Source organism: Acinonyx jubatus, chromosome A2 (assembly GCF_027475565.1).
Source record: "Acinonyx jubatus isolate Ajub_Pintada_27869175 chromosome A2, VMU_Ajub_asm_v1.0, whole genome shotgun sequence".
NCBI classification, from domain to species: Eukaryota; Metazoa; Chordata; class Mammalia; order Carnivora; family Felidae; genus Acinonyx; species Acinonyx jubatus.
In genome coordinates, this window is record NC_069383.1 from 48,434,149 (window position 1) to 48,451,122 (window position 16,974).

At 43.0% G+C, this 16,974-nt stretch overlaps 1 protein-coding gene across 6 annotated transcripts in view; it reads right to left on the bottom strand.

Moving 5' to 3' along the window:
* CREB5 (cAMP responsive element binding protein 5) overlaps positions 1-16,974 on the bottom strand; it is a 484,504-nt gene that overhangs the window by 380,876 nt on the left and 86,654 nt on the right. For 3 of the 6 annotated variants that reach the window (XM_053218280.1, XM_053218284.1, XM_053218283.1), the window contains exon 1: positions 10,985-12,676. The exons of 1 other annotated variant lie outside the window; for it this stretch is intronic. In XM_053218280.1, coding sequence (XP_053074255.1) covers positions 10,985-11,011 — 27 coding nt within the window. In that variant the 5' untranslated portion in view covers positions 11,012-12,676. Of the gene's footprint in view, positions 1-10,984; positions 12,677-13,267; positions 15,497-16,885; positions 16,969-16,974 lie in introns of those variants that run through there. 2 more of the 6 variants (XM_015085960.3, XM_027075175.2) reach the window with 2 other exon arrangements.

Below are 16,974 nucleotides of genomic sequence, written 5' to 3' on the forward strand. Positions count from 1 at the left end.
AATAATAAAAAATCCACAACAAACTTAAATGGCAAACAATAGGGGATGGTTAAGAAATTATGGTATAGCAACTCAATGGAATATGACACATAGTCATCGTTTTGAAAACTATGTAGCAATATGAAGGAATGCCTGTGGTATAGTTTTAAGTGAAGGAAGCAGCGTTTTAAAACGTGTCTATGTTCTGATTAAAACTATTTAAAAATTGTTATCTGGACCAGGTATGGAAAGGAATGTAAAAATGAAAAACCAATGATTCCTTAGGGTTGTGACATTCTCTGTGATTTACTCATCTCACTCCATTTTGGAAGTTCTGAAATATTATGACAACAGTTTTTTATGCTGTAGGGACATCTATCCATATACCTAAAGAAGCTCCCTAGGCTGGTCTTCCCAGGAACACTCACCTCACCAGACATCATATATCTCCCTCTGGGGCACCTGGGTGGCTCAGTTGGTTGAACATCCGCCTCTTGATTTGTGTTCATCTCACATGAGATCAAGCTCCACCTTGAACTGCATGCCGGGCTTGGAGTCTGCTTAAGATTCTCTTTACCCCACCCTCTTCCCCTCCCCTGCTTGTGCTCTCTCTGTCTCTCTCTCTCTGTGCATCAAAGCAACAACAACAACAACAACAAACAAATACCTCCCTCTGGTCATAGGAAATTCACAAAAAAGAACAATATTCTAGTATCCCTATAATGAATTCACTCAAGATTAATTATCTACTCTGCGTAAGGACTATATGCTAGGTTCAATGAGGGAAACCAAACTGATCAAGAGTCAATTCTTGCTGTTATGGAGCTTATAAGCCAAGAGAAGGAATCTATGACAAATATGAAAATAACTACAATAGAAGATATTTTTTAATCATAAGAAACATTTTAAGAAAATACTACGGAACTTATTATGCATTTACTTTTTATTTGGGGAGATCGGGAGATGAGTATTTGCATAGGCAACAGGTGAGGTGTTGCAGGGAAGGGGTGTGCTGGATAAGTACGGATGTTCCAGGGAAGGGGAGAGTCTCAACATGGCAGAGAGGCACTTAACACAAATGAGAGTTTATTATGGATCTGGTTTTAATATGGGATATACATACAGGGATGCTGGCTGGGGTTGGCCTGGCAGGCGGGGGCAGCTAAAACAGAAGGTGAAGGCTCTTGAGCAGAGAAATGACACATTCAGAGCCATAGGGTAGAAAGATTTATTTCATAGTCACAACGGAAAGAGTCTGAGCTCAGGGACGAGATAAAACAGTTCTAAACCCCAATTCCTCCATTTATAGGTCACATTTCCTTTATCATGTTGATTGGTTTGTCCCTTATCCTCTGAGCCTCACTTTCCTTATCTATAAAAAGGGGTAAGTCCGGCTCCTGGGTAGCTTTGTTATGAAGGCTGACATAGTAGGTCAAAACAGCAGGCTCAATAGAGACTCGATAAATAATTCTGTTCCCCTTAATTCTTGGTTCCTAGAAGGAAGTGAATGAGAAAGAGACAGGCAGAACAACAAAAATCACAGGACATTGTTCAATGGGGTCTGGAAGACTTGGCAATGACATGTTTGTGATGGCCAAGGGAAAAGGAGAAGTCAGCAACTGTCATGAAGGTTCAAGCTGAGGACCCAGAGGACAACAGTGGCCTCTGCTGAAATGGATGCGTCAGAAGAAGAAACGCGACGAAGATTAGTTCCTGTTGGACCAATCAGAAACTTAAGGAGCAGGAGCAGTCCATCTAGGAGGAAATGGCCAGGGTGAACCTAGAAATTAGGGCTCCTGGCCCAGAAGAGAGGTATGGGCTGGAGACACATGGAGTATGCTGTAAGCTTTTCAGTCGTTGACCATTCCTACTTCGAAGATCTGCAATGCTCATATCAACCTTTCTCCACTGCCCCGCTTGGTATGTTCATCCCAAAAATGTAGAGAAGTTATTAGATCAAAATATTCTATTTGGCATATAACCTAATTAAATTTAGCATCCTATATTTTTCTCTATGATGTGTGACATTTTTTAACAGTTTTCTTGACATACCATTTCTATACCACGTGATTCGCCCGCTTGAAGCGTACAATTCCAATAGCCTGAGCATATTCACAGATTTGTGCAAAAAGCACCACAGTCAATTTTAAAACATTTTCATCATCTCAGGAAGAAACCACACATCCCTCAGTGGTTCCCAAGTCCCCAGCCCCACCTTCAGCCCTAGCAACCACTAATCTACCTTCTCCCTCCCTGGATTTGGCTATTCTGGACCTTTCATATATGTGGAATCATACAACATGCAGTCCTTTCTGTCCGACACTTTTTCTTAGCATAATGTTTTTAAGGTTCATGAATGCCGTAGCAAAGGTCAGTATTTCTTCTTATAAACATAGTTTGCCAATATACGCATAGACCAACTTATTTATTCACTCGTCAGTTGATGGACTTTGGGTTATTTCCATATTTGGGCTATTGTGAATAGCAGTGCTGTGAACATTCACGTACAAGTTATTGTATGGACATCTATTTTAATTTCTCTTAGGTGTAGACCTAGGAATGGAAGTGCTGGGTCACAGGCTCATGTTCAACTTTCTAAGGAACTGCCAAATTGTCTTCCAAAGTGGCTATGCCATTAGACAATCCCACCAACAATGTATGGAAGTTCCAATGTCTCCACTTCCTAATCAAAACTTGTTATTGTGCGCCTTTTTTATTATCGTTCTCCTGCAGCGTAGGAAGAGGCAACTCACTAGGGTCTTGATTTGCATTTTCTAGTAACTAGTGATGTTGAACATCCCTTTTGTATGCTTACTGGTCATCTGCATATCTTCTTTGTAGAACGGCTAATTCAGACCCTTTGCCCATTTTAACTGGATTGTTATTTATTATGATATATTTTTAAAACACAGAATTTTGTCTTTTGTGCTTTCGCTGCGTAAAGCAGAGGTAGCACATAGGCATAAATTATTCATCAACAACTATAAAAGCTTAATTTCTTTTGTCCTGCATGGAAACATCTATGTTCAACCTGTGGTGTGTGTGTGTGTGTGTGTGTGTGTGTCTGTGTGTGTGTGTCTGTGTGTGTGTTGTGTATGGGAACTGGTGGCTATTGTTCTTATAAGTAAATGTTACCACATCAAAACAATGATTGTTAAACCTGTCAGGGTGACAAACTAATTATATTTAATTCTTTGTTTTCAATGTTAAAACTTGGTGTTGCTCTTTCACAAGCTGGGAAGACAAATTCAAGGCCAAACCAAGGACAATGCCTGTATTAGCGAATTCAGTAATCGGGGCAATATGTATATATCTATTTCAAAGCATAGCCTTGTTTTGCTGGCTTTGTCCACACCTGGTAATGTATGTACCCTCAACTCTAAAGACTTGTTCCAAGCTTTTCTGGGGATCCATCAGAAGTTTATGCTTAACATGTGCTAAAAAAATGTCTGGTTATGAGCCATGTCACTCCAAACCTACCGGCTCCCGTAGGGTCCCACTACTACCTGCCCTGGGTGCTGCCTTCTTGATAGGTTTACCTACTATTACAGGTTGAGCTGTGCTCCCCCCAAATCTCCAGTACCCTGAAATGTGATCTTATTTGGAAACAAACTCTTTACAGTGGTAATCAAGTTAAAATGAGGTCCTTAGAGTGGGCCCTAATCCAATAGGACTAGTGTCCTTATAAAAAGGAGAAATTCACACACAGAGACAGAAGGGCACAGGAGGAAGATGATGTGAAGAGATACAAAAAAGAACACATCCATCTATGAGCCAAACTGAGACACTTAGAAACATTTCCCCTCACAGCCCTCAAAAGGAACCAATCCTACTGACACCGTGACTTTGGAATTCTCGAAAATAAATTTCTGAAAGCCACTCGGGCTGTGGTGCTTTGTTAACAGCGGCCGTAGGAAACGAATATGTGTAGTTGTGCACTGGACCCTGCTGGGGCCTCAGCTGTGGTTGCTTTGGGAGGTGGCTGCCTCTCTCTTCGGAGAGGCTACTCTCTGATATAAATTATCAAAACTGCACTGCCTATAACCCAATGACCAACTGTGCCACCGTTTGTAGTTACAGTTGCTCTTGGAATGTCTAGTCACAGCTATTTTCTGCTCTCCATCAAGGACTCGGACTCAAGTCCAAGGCAGAAACCCTCCAGTCCTCTACTGCCACAAAGGACAATCCAGGCTTCCATACCGGGTCAATCTTATCCCGCCAGGCTCCCTCTCTCCTTAGGACGAGTAGGGACTCTTCCCTCCCCTCATCTTCCAGAAATCAATCCCCTAGTCATATTGATAAAAACCATCTCTTCAATGGTTTTTAAATCTGGCACCATTGTAGCTAAGCCACCATCACCTCTTGCCTGGACAACCACACTAACCCCCTGACTGGGCTTCCTGCCTCCAGGCTTGCATGCTCACAATACTCTATCGCAGAGACCTTTTTGGTGTCTGTCCTACTGGTAAGTTCTGGGAGGAGAGGGACTCTGGTTTTGATCACGTATCCCCAGTTCTTGGTGCGTAACGGGTGCTCGGTAAATATCTAATAAAGGAAGGGTAAAATGGAAAGAGAGAGGAAGGGAGGAAGGAAGCCAGGGACAGAGGGAGGGAAGTACATAAACTACAAGTCCATCTCTTTTCATTTGGGCAGATCCTTGCACTGAGAAAGGCAACCAAGTCAATACAAACAGATAATCCCAAATGGTGTGGTTTTCACACCATGTATAGAAATGACACGGCTTTCTATACATAGGGCCCATCAAGATGCAAGCCAGTCTCCAAAAAAAAAAAGGCATTTAGGGCTACGCGACTAGCTGTTGTCTTCCCTGGATTATCCTATGTATTAGAATCGCATTACACACCTGTCACCTCTCTGCAGCGATCAGAAACACACGAGTCCTCTTTAAATGTTTGCTCTTCCCACTGAGGCACTAAAGCTGCTACACCTAACTTTGAAAAACTGGTCCACGCGTTCTATTTCTCCATCTGGAGAATGGGTAACATGCAAACCCTCTCCCTCCCCCCCCTTTCTTTTAATTGTGTTAAAGTACACACGACAAAGAATTTACTATTAACTATTTTTAAGTGTATCCTTCCGTAGTGGCAGTAATACTTACACTGTTATGCAACCAATCCCCAGAATCCCCTCTTTTTTTGAAACAAACATTAAATAACTAAAAACCATGTAAAGGAACATAAGACTTCCTACACAGACCCTCCTAAAATATCTGCTAAATGTTAAATAAAGATACAGCATCCCATGTGCAACCTTCCTTTTAAAGATACTGTAGTTGTTGTGCTTTACGGGGGGGGGGGGGGGGAAGGCACATTTCCTCGAAAGGGTAAAAATGACCCTTGGGTTAAAGGGTTAACCTGTCTGTCTTAAGGATGTCCCTTCCAAAGGGCATGTCAAATAATGACATGCAGTTTTTTCTCCCTGATTTCTGTGAGTGCTTCTAAGGCACATGAAAAAAAAAAAAAAAGAAAAAGGTACATCTTTGCCAGTGCTGCCTCCATTCAATGAGCAGACATCACTGTTTTGTTTTGTTTTGTTTTTTTAATGTTTTGAATGGTTGGGAGATTAGCATGGGTATTTAACAAAAAGCGCAATTTCAAATTACATGCTTCTTCATGGTGCCAAAACTCTGCGCACCGTCATCTGCGATGACGTCCACCGGCACGGCATTAAGAATGGTGGTCGTTAGTCATCTGGCTTTGCAAAAGCTGGAAGATGAAATTGTAAACAGCGTGTGCTGGGACAGGCCATATTAGAAAAGAGGAGTGTCTTAAATATGGTTTCAATTTTTTTTTTTTAACCTCGCAATACCTTTTAATCAACAATGCGTGTGTCTAAATCAATGTGACCCATAGATACTTGCTCAAAAGGGGAACAATTTATCCGTGGGCATCCCAAGAAAGACGATAATCACCTCCTGGTCCGCCCTGGCAGAGGTTTTTATTTATATACAAGCTTGACCACCATAACCACATATATGTGTGGATATTAGAGTTGTTTTCACGTTAGTAGAATGCCTAGAAAAAGATCCAAAATAACCCCTCCCTGGCACTAGTCACAGATTGCACTATTAATCACGGCTTGTATCTCATGCATGAAAGACCTAGAGGTGCAGACAGAAACTGCACATGGCTAAGTCCAACCCCAGTCATTACTGGGAGAAAACAAATGCCAAATACCCAAAAGCAGATGACTCAGGCCAAGTGTGAAGACAGTACATTGGTAAAACAAGAGCTAAAATGTTTTACTCAAGATAATTCAGGAGCTATCTGTCTTGCTTAGTGAATGAATACCCAAAACCCTTTACTTTCAATCCCCAAAAGAGTTGAACAACTGACATCTTTAATCTCACCCTCCTTCCACAAAGTCCTCGAAAGTCAATCACAAATTAGCCTTAGAGGAAAGTTTCCCTAGATACCACTGAAAACACGGGTTTGTAACAGATGTCTCCGTGCAACTTTCAGAATAGGTCTCATGTGAAGAGGCTGATATACCCAAATGTATTTGTTAATCAGTCCAGGTACATGCAGCCTGGAGCTGGGAAGCAAAAGTTATTAGCAGAGACATCATTTAAGTACAAGTAACGCATGCAAAAGCATCAGGAAAAAAAAAAGTTACTTGTAAACTCAAAGACAAATGCAATCATACACACAATTGGCAAATCGCCACCTGGAAACCACCCAGAACAGTGCTTATCTTTAGGTACTAATAAATGGGAGTGCTTGCCTCACCCCCTTCTAATGAATGAACACGATGTCCCGCCTTGTCAATCCTTCAGTTTCTTCTAATGAAAGGAGGGTAAAATTTTCCTGATGAATGGAATGACCTGACAGAAAACACAAATACTATCATCACAAAATGTAGAGGAAACATGCCAGTTTGTACCAAAAATGGTTGTAAGTCGTGTTTAGAAAGCACGTGGCCACATAGACACGTACTTGGAAACACACTGCTATGCAGGGGATAAGAAGAGAGGTTTGGGGTGGAATGACTCACGAATTCGGGAATGCAGAGGTTTTCAGCAGCACCAAGTCACAAGAGACCGTCCCTGAGATCTCTCCTCCCCTCCACAAACAATACTCGTTGTTGACTTGGAAAGAAGATGGGTGAGGAGTGTGGAAATCATTGTTTTTAATTTTGGGTTCTTTGCGTCCCTTAGTGAACGCACAAACTGACACGCCGTTAAACATTTATCAAAAGAGAACACGCTGATGTGCCTTAGGAAATACTGATTCTTCTAATACTTTAAAGGATGGCAACTAGAAAGAACTGTTACTAACTTCTTGACGTGAGCAAAGGGCAAGTTTGGTCTCTGCAATGACACAAAGCTTATTTAAAAGCTTAGAGGAAAACACAAGGGGACCCAGCTGTCTCAAACGAAGTAAGATTCTCCCTCCAGAAAGAGCTAAAGGAGAATAGTAGCTGAGGCAAAGAAGTAAGCTAGCAAAACCACTGAAATGTGGTGATCTTGGCCTTCTCCAAAATGGAGGATTTCTAAGAGGCTGCATGCAAACCCAATCGTAATATTTTGGGGAAAGATAACCATTTAAGATATTTGAAACTCCTACAAAACTGAGTTCATCTGTGGCTCAAAGAATCCTCTTCTAAATTATTCAATCTGTACATTTTAATGTTTATTTTTGAGAGAGAGAGAGACAGAGACAGAGCATGAGTTGGGGAGGGGGAGAGAGAGACAGAGACAGAGAATCCAAAACAGGCTCCAGGCTCTGAGCTGTCAGCACAGAGCCCGATGCAGGGTTCAAACTCAGGAGCTGTGAGACCACAACCTGAGCCGAAGTCGGACGCCCAACTGACTGAGCCAGCCAGGCGCCCCTGGACGTTTTAATTTTTATTGATTATATCTCCTTAAATATGTTTTGGCGCGTGCCTACAACAACTACCGGTTAATCTCAAACTCTGAATGCTTTACTGCAGTCCCTTTCCGTCAATAGATCATAGAATATGAGAACAAAAGACACCGTGGAGATCAGATAGAATTGCAGGTCCCAAACCTGGCCACACTTTAGAAACACTTTGGGAGCTTTTAAAAAATACAAAGGCCCAGGCCCCCACCCAAAAACCGATCAAATCAGAATCGGGGGTGGGGAATAGGTATCGGCATTTTTTTTTTTATAAACTCCACGGGTGGTTCTGTTGGGCTGCCAGATGAAGAACCATTGAAGCAGAGTCCAGATTCGCATTGCCTGACACCATTGTCACTTGGTGACATGTGCCTGCAGAGCACTTGAACTGTGACTGGTCTGAACTGAGATGTGTGACCAATAACCAGATTTCAAAGATTCAGTACCAATAGCAACAACAAAAGCGCAAAATATCTCATCAACATTTTCATATTGATTATACGCTGAAATGATAATATCTCAGATATACTGGATTAAATTAAATGTTATTAAAAAAATTAACTGTTGCTTGGGGCGCCTGGGTGGCTCAGTCGGTTAAAGGGCCAACTCTTTGATATCAGCTCAGGTCGTGATATCGCAGTGGTGAGATCTAGCCAAAGTAGGGCTCTGTGCTCAGCGTGGAGCCTGCTTAGCTCTGCCCCCACCCCCGCCCCCCACACAGCCTCCCCTGCGCATGTGTGTGTGCACTCTCTCTCAAAATATATAAATGAATTTTTTAAAATTCCCTGTTTCTTTTTGCCTCTTTAATGTGGCTACTAGAACATTTTAATTACATAGGTGGCTTGTATTTATGGTTCCCACTGTTGGACAGAGCTGGTCAAAACTAATACTCTTTTCTCACAAACAGAGAAACTGAGGCAGAGAAGCATAATGAATTGAAGGCAGCACTTAGGGGATTCCCTCTTCCAGTGTCAGGCTTTTCCTGTTGCCATAAACCGTACTGTTTGGCAGAGTTATGGCAGGGCCTTTGAGCCATCCATTGGATTTCAAATCTTTCTCGCTTTTGTCTTGCTAATCATTTCTTCTAAGATTTGATATGAAAATCTACTTCCCTTATGGAAAAATGTTCCCTCTCCCATTCTACACACACTTGTGACCTGGTATTGCAGGGTTACTCTGGAAGCAGAGTCACCAGAACGGATACTCAAAAATAAATCTAGAAAAACATTAGCATAAGAAAAATGCAGAGAATGGACCATTAAGGCTTTTAAGATGTAGATAGTTGAGCTCTAGCTTGGGAATGTCTTACCATTACCATGTGGTAGTTTAATAAATAACCGGCATTCTGAAAGCCATCTTCAACACGGCCGGCAGTCCCTGCTCAGAAGTGAGCAGTTTGAGAATTGAGCATATTGTCTTTCCTCCCAGAAGGCAGTGTTTTTCTGGACAAGGCTGTCATTGCAGGAAGGCAAATCAGGCTGTTCATAATGGTATGCCACAGCATACCTAGGTACCCTGGTGGAAACAGATTTGATCCTCAATGCCTTCTATCCTCTGGTGCACAGATCAGTACCTGGTCATTCAGAGGCCAAACAGCATCGTCGCTTACTTAAGAGAAGAAGATCTTGTTTTGATAAAGTGATAGGCCCCTACCAGGCCTGGCAAATGGAGCTAAATGTATTTCTTCTTATAATCAGCTAATTCAAGCAAAAACAAAGATGTTTTTTGTTGCATGTGGTTTTCCCCCTTGGGAAGCCAGCAGAGAGAATTGCATAAAATTGGCTGAAAAGCGTTGTATTTGAGGAATCATGCAACACAGGGGCTCCTCAGTGTAATAAAAGAATAAAAGAGACCTGAATTCTGATATAAAGTGTTCATGCAAAGAGCTGGAAAGGAAACCTACGGGTCAAGCCAAATAACACATCCAGTAGATGCATTCAAGATTTCTATTGAGATATTCTTGTTCCCCATCCTAAACACAGCATAACCTAAATGTCATCTTAAATCAGATGTGTGGTGCTCTGGAGCCCCCTATGTTGCATGCGTGATTTCTATTAGCTGTGATTCGTCAAGTTTTGCCAGTCAAACCTCAAAGAGCATACTTCTAGATGCAACTCACTTCTGATGTAATATTCATCTCCAAATACTCTCGTATATACCAACCTGGGAAGATAATATATTAGACAGAGGTTCTGGGCAAAAGTACATCTGGCAGAATGAAAATAGCACTCATGGCTCTATTCGACAGAAAGAAAGATTATTTAACTTTTTTTTTTAAATTTTTTTTTCAACGTTTATTTATTTTTGGGACAGAGAGAGACAGAGCATGAACGGGGGAGGGGCAGAGAGAGAGGGAGACACAGAATCGGAAACAGGCTCCAGGCTCCGAGCCGTCCGCCCAGAGCCCGACGCGGGGCTCGAACCCACGGACCGCGAGATCGTGACCTGAGCTGAAGTCGGACGCTCAACCGACTGTGCCACCCAGGCGCCCCGATTATTTAACTTTAAATAATTGCTCGGATCCCTTCTTCAAAGGTGATAAAGAAAAAAAGGAAGTGGCAAAAGTGACTGCCTTATTCTAAAATGGTCTTTTGGACCATCTTTAAGTTCTGCCTGGTTTTTAGTCTCAAATCAAATCGGGAGGGTACAGTTTAACAGGGCATGTCTAATAATAACGGTGAAATGAGAAGAATGGTTTTCCAATAAGGAGGTCAATGTGAAAAAAAAACTAACGTTACAGATCTATCAGAATAAACAGAATAGAAACTACAGTTTTTACAGTCAGGGCACTCATTCAAAATATCTGATAAAAAAAAAAAAAGTTGTCTTTGAAAGGTTACGGATCAAAAGGCTTAAAAAGAGCACAGTATCCAAAGCCATAGGTAATGTTTCATTCATGACCAGGGTATTTATGGCGGCCTGGCTCATGGAAAGAGAACTCGGCCCGGAGGCAGGGACTCCGCTTTTAGGCTCGGTTTGGTACTCTCGAGCTCTGGGCTTCGGTGAGCCAGGGACCAGGCCTTAGGTTCTCCCCCGAGGAGTGATGAGGTTGGTCTGTCAGTGAGAAGGCCTCCCCAGCTCCAGCTCCAGCTCTCTATATGCCACAACAAGCCTTTCTATCTCACCATCAGCATCCTTGGTCCAGAAGGCATTCTTACTCTCCAAGGTTAGTTCAAGCCAAATGCCAACATGGTAGTTTTCAATCCTGGTTCATTTTTGGGTGGAGATTAGAAATGTAAACCTTGAAGAAAGAGAAGGAAGCGACTACAATATGTGTTTTTAAAGTGTTAAGTTGATTCTGATCAATTTCTCAGAACACAGAAAGAAGCAACAGTGTGAGCTTCAAGGAAAGAAACACAAGAATGCCAAAATAACATGCATTCAGACATTTACCCAAACTTTCTAAATTTTATTTTCAAAGTCCCAGAGCCTCAAGATGAGCTTCAAAAATTCTACTCTCGTTTCTGGCGTACTGTTATCACTACCTGAAAATTTATAAAAGCCCCCCCTCTCTCTTTTTCTCTTATGTTAAATCCATGATTTGTGATTCCCAACAATGGAATACTAATGGATCCTCAAAATCACGAATTGCCGATCTTTTCCTAATTATAAAGTGTAAGAACTTTTTAGGGAAAACATTAAACATGATGGCACTTTTAAAGTGTCAGAGTTTCTATTTAAAGCAATGTCACAAAACAGATAGCTTATTTAGTTTACAAATAGCGATACACAAAGGTTCTTTAAGTCTGCTTAGCATATCCAAAAGTGCTTCTTTCTCACACTTAAATGTTTAAGGCTATTGCCTCCCAGTTTATTACCTTATCTCAACTGCATAATGTTCTTAAATAGCATTCAGAGAGATAGTACTAGATTTAAATTTTTAAACACTAATTTATAAAAAGCATTGGTAGTTTCCCATAATACAGCTGGTAGTCAAACTGGACAAGATAATGAATTGACTGAGATCATTGTTCCATCTTCATCCAAGAAAGCTGCCTCTAAAAAAAGATCTTAAATTGCTGTAGAAATCCAATTTGTAAGAAGCAAAAGAAGCGCATAGATGGGAAACACCAGCCATGATCACATTAATTTTGTGACTAACAGCACTGCTTTGAAGTGAAGAAGGAGAAAAAAAGATGACAAACATAATAAGTCCACTCAGATCCCCAATTTTAATCTAACCACGCAAGCAGAAGAAAACCAACTACAAAGTTCACGTCTTGAGGATAGAGCAAACATCACCTTCCCACAGAACAATTTTCAGCTTAATAAGAAATTAACTCCAATGCTAAGGAAATACTATAGGACAGTGATGTACCGTTGCTAAAAGGCAAATTAGTAAGAAATCAGGAGACCAGGAACTTGACATTGGTACAAATAGCAAGGAAAGTCCATGATTAATTGGTTTTGAATCTGCAGGTGTGGGAACCTGACAGTTAGTTGTATGAAAATCTTCAATCTACTGTAATTGAAAAGCTATACAGGAAAAGTCTCTCTGGCAAACTACCATTCAATTAACCTCCTATTCAAATAAAAGCTGCAATGTCACAGAGGAGTTTCCATGCTTTTATGGGAACGCTCTAATAAACTCTCTACTTATGTAGAAACTATATAGGGTCACAACTGACTTCTTATTGACAGGCAGTTTATGGATATCAGCAATTTACATTCAGAAACAGCTTGAAGATATATCAATTGAGCAAACATGCTTATCCTCAGTCAAGTTGAAAAATACAAGTTGTTACGCATCAGTTAGGATTTTAAAATAACAGGTTTATATGAAATGCTACAAGCAAAGGAAAATGAGGACATTTATAGGGAAGGAAAATGAGGACATTTACAGGGAAGCACAAGCGAGTTCTATTATTTTCTTTTTAAGTTTTAAAACTAAAGTAATAGCGTAATAGCTGATATTCAATCAACAGCATCCTATTTCAAAGGGAATACATATCTAGGTTTGTATGTGGGAAATGGTTTTTTTTGTTTTATTTCCATTTTTAGGTTTCTTTTTTAAAAACGCCTTCCTTATTAAAACTTAAGTACTTATTAAAGTGATTCATGAAGGCCCATGGAAAAAGGAATTTTTACCTGACACATTATTTAACATGCTTCATAGCAGTTAGAACCTACTGCAGTTCACATGCTCATGAACATTATTTTACCCAGGAAATAATGGTCTTATTCACACACACACACACACATGCACACGCACGCACACACACACACACACACACCTTCCACACAAAATGCTATACCAAGTCCCAGGAAACTGACAAAGGCAATATTAAAATTCAGTGTGAAGTAAGAATTCCATTTCTGAATTTCATCTACGAAGATACAGGACCGGCCTCATTTAACCAACTGCAAAGTTCCTTTCTGCTTCATAAGCATAAGAAACATCATCTTACCATTATCTGTAGAATAAAATCAGCAACGTGTTGCTTCCTGCAGTCACCAAATCAGGTTTTTTTCTTCCTTTCTTTCTAGTAACTTCTTTTTCACCAGCAAGATTAGGAAGAAAATAAAGCTTTGAGGATTTGCCTCAGAATATCAGACCACAGATTGTGAAACTAGCTCTTAGTCAAAAAGAAGAAGAAGAGGAGGAGGAGGAGGAGGAGGAAGAGGAGGAGGAGAAGCAGGTCTGCTATTTTACAATCACTTCTGCAATCCAGGGGTACCTCCTGGCCTCCAGTACCTCCTTTCCTCCCTCGTTCGCTAAGTTTCTTTTAGTAATGAGACTAATTTTTCCAGTAGCCTTGAACTCCCCCGATTTGACTGACATGGAAAATGTGACTAAAAACTTGTAGAACTGTCTAGCCTCCAAGCCTACACAGAATCAACTTTGTTGGAAGTGTGGAAGAACCCCTCGCAAGCAGCTACTTGCTCCTTGGGACTCCTGCACTCCACCGCACACAACACCAAATAACAGTGCGCCATCTAGCTAGCAAGTTGCACTCTCCATTCTAGAAGGGGGGACGGACACCTTCAAACCCTGGGAGTTAAGAACTTGTCAGGGTTCAGCTGCTCTGAAGGTCCAATTGTTTATTTAAATAAAAAAAAAATATCGCTACTGAGATAATCCACATCGAGTGGATATGGGAAAATTTAGGTTATAATGGCACTACAAACTTTTACATCTAACTTTGATTTACAAGATAAAAGCAAGTTTTAAATTAAAAGGGCTTTCTGTTAATAGAGCTTATTATTCTGAAGACGGGGAATGATTTTCTTCGAAAGTTGTCCCTGGGTGCATGCCTATTATCTTTGCTTTTCCCCTTCCACTAATGAGCATTTATCTAAAGAGCCTGTTAATCCTCTGATGTGTGCTTCTGGTCAGAGGTAACAGTTTGAATAAAACCACTAATCACTGATCACTAAATCACTGATCATTAATCACACTCTCCAGTGCTGGTGACCCGGGCCATTTTTTCCTTGAGGTCTATACATCACAAACAAGAAGTTTCACATTTTAGATGCACATGTATTCTGCAGGGGTTATACTATTGCATCTCTAGAGGTGAATAAATAATAAATACGACCGCAAACTTGGGGAAGGATGTCAATTAGACCCCAGACACAAGTTTCACAACTGCCTTCCCCGCAGCATGGCTGCTTGAAGAAAGTAGATCTGATTATAATAAAACATGTGTGTTCATCAAGAAATTCCCACATACTCGGAATATAAATGTTCCTCAATTTAGCTTCCGCCAACTTCAAATCAGAGAGCACCCAGATCCTCTGCCCCGCTCAATCCAAAACTCTGTCAGGAGATCTTTTTATTTGATTTCTGCTGCTTACACACACACACACACACACACACACACACACACACCCTCCCCCACCACCAGTTCTTTTTACTTTTATCCCTTAAACGGGTCACACGCAGTGTTTTCACTTCAACTGCCAGATACTAAGATTCTGACTCAATTCGGTGACTTATGTATTTAGATTTCCTCTTCAAATATAGAAACTTAAGGTTAAGAGAAAGAAAAGCATCCACCAATTTATTGTGAGGTACTTCGGGTTCAGTGACTCACATTCCCTCGCTTTGTAAACGAAACGTTTAACTCTTGATTCGTTCAGCTAAATTTGATTTAGTCAGCACCCTCACTTCTTGGCCTTCCCTCTTCCGCTAAACGGTTGGAGGAAGGCGCTACGTAAAATTAAGTACTTTATTTGCAGTGGGTGTGTGGTTTTCCTAAGTCACCACAGGGATGTAGTATTATCCTAACGACTCTAAACATTTCTTGAGATGCCTTTTCTATCCGGACAGAGCAGTTGCGCCTTGGGGAAGAGGGCTCGCTGGTGCCTTCCTTAAATAATAGAAAGGGGCAGATTGCGTGTGCGGCGATCAGGTACTGTGCTCCCTTCAGACCCCAGAAGCTCTTACCGCACTCTGGGGACAGTGATCGCCCCGGGGAAAGCAGTAGAAGGCAGAGGCGGAGCCAGAGTGATAACGGTGTGGGCGGGGGAGGGGGTAGAGAAGGAGGGGTACCGGAGGAGAGGGCAATAAAGATGCCCAGGGAATGGGCGACTGTACGAGTCTGCTGGGGGAGGTGGGGGGGGGGGGTGGTTGGAAAAGCAGAGTTGCTTTGTCAGCATTTCTAAACCCCGAACTCTCGAGTATCTGAAGCTGTTAATCAAACACTTACTGGCCTGCAGAATGACGTAATGGACCTGTATCCAGCCTTTATTCCTTGACACATGTCAGAGAGGGAGGGAAAAATAAAAATCGAACACACTCTGAGGACTCTGACAACGCAACCTACAAGCAACCCACTCCAGTTCCTGGCCTTGAACGAGCATCAAGTGGGGGGTGGCACCCGTTCAGGGAAAGTTGGGGAGGGGGTGGACAAGGTCTGGGGCTTTATCTACCGGATACTCCCTCCCCCAGGAAGTAATTCTATGGCAAAGAAGAAGCGGGATGCAGCTGCCGGGAGAAAACGTGTCCTTGGTTCCTTCGCGCCTCTTTGCCCCTCTAAGAACTTCATGAAAAGTTTAAGTGGTTGCGTGGAGAAATCTGCAGGAGAGGAAGGCTCCGCCGCCGGGTCCTGGGAACTGCCACCGCGCTGCCGCGGCAAAACCCGGAGCTGTCATTTGGGGCAGCGGCGGGGAAGAGGTAATGATGCCAGCGAGAACCGGACGGAGGCAGGAGACGACTGCTGGAGTGAAAGCGAACAGAGCCGCGCCACTCTCGAGCCTTCCGCGCCTGGGGCGAAAGCCAAGTGCCCTTCAAGGGCCACGTCCCCTCCCCGGGCGCGCGCGCCCACCAGCTGCGGCGGGCCGCCCTGCGGGAGAGGTGGCAGCAGCAGGCTCGGCACCGGGAGGGAGCGAGCGCCCCGCGCGCCCGCCCGCCCCCTAGGTGACCCGGCGTCCTCGCCGCGCCCGCTGGAAGTTTGCAAACTTTCTCCGGGGGTTCCGCCGCATCACCGGGAAGTTGGGGACGCGGGGGGAGGTTCCTGGCTCGCCGTCTCCGCTGCCACCGCCGCTGCCTCCGCTCGACCGCACTTCTGGAGGGTTCCGCACCTTGCCAGGTCTCTGGAGGCAAACACACACCCCCGATTCATAACTGTTCCCCGTGTCAGGGAAACACACGCGCGTTCCCACACACGCACCACGCCGGGGAAGACACGGCGCTCGCTTCACGTTAGCATCCCTCCAGTCGCACGGCGCGGCGGCCACTGAGACGCGCTCCAGAACCGACACGGCGTGGGGTCTCTGGGGTGGCCTCAGGACACAACAGAATTCCACAGTCCACCAGCATTTGGGGCCGGACTTCCCTCTGGTCCGCCAAAGTGTTTACAAACACAGATCACCCTCCAAAAAAAAAAAAAAAAAATGCATCGCATCTTCCCTACGCCTTGCCCTGTGACCTGCCCACTGGACCAAGTAATCTCGCGGCTGCTGCCGAGAACCAACCCCTGCAAACCAAGTACGCTCCCGAGATGGCTCCCGCGGCAAGTGCAACAAAAGTAGCTAAATGCAAAAGCCCCAGAAGTGGCCGAGCCGTATTTTTAGGAACTTACCAAACAAGTGTGGAGAAGGCAAGAGCGGAGCCCGGGTGAAGGGACCACGTTGGACTGAGCAAAGATTACAATACATTCTATTTAGAGTG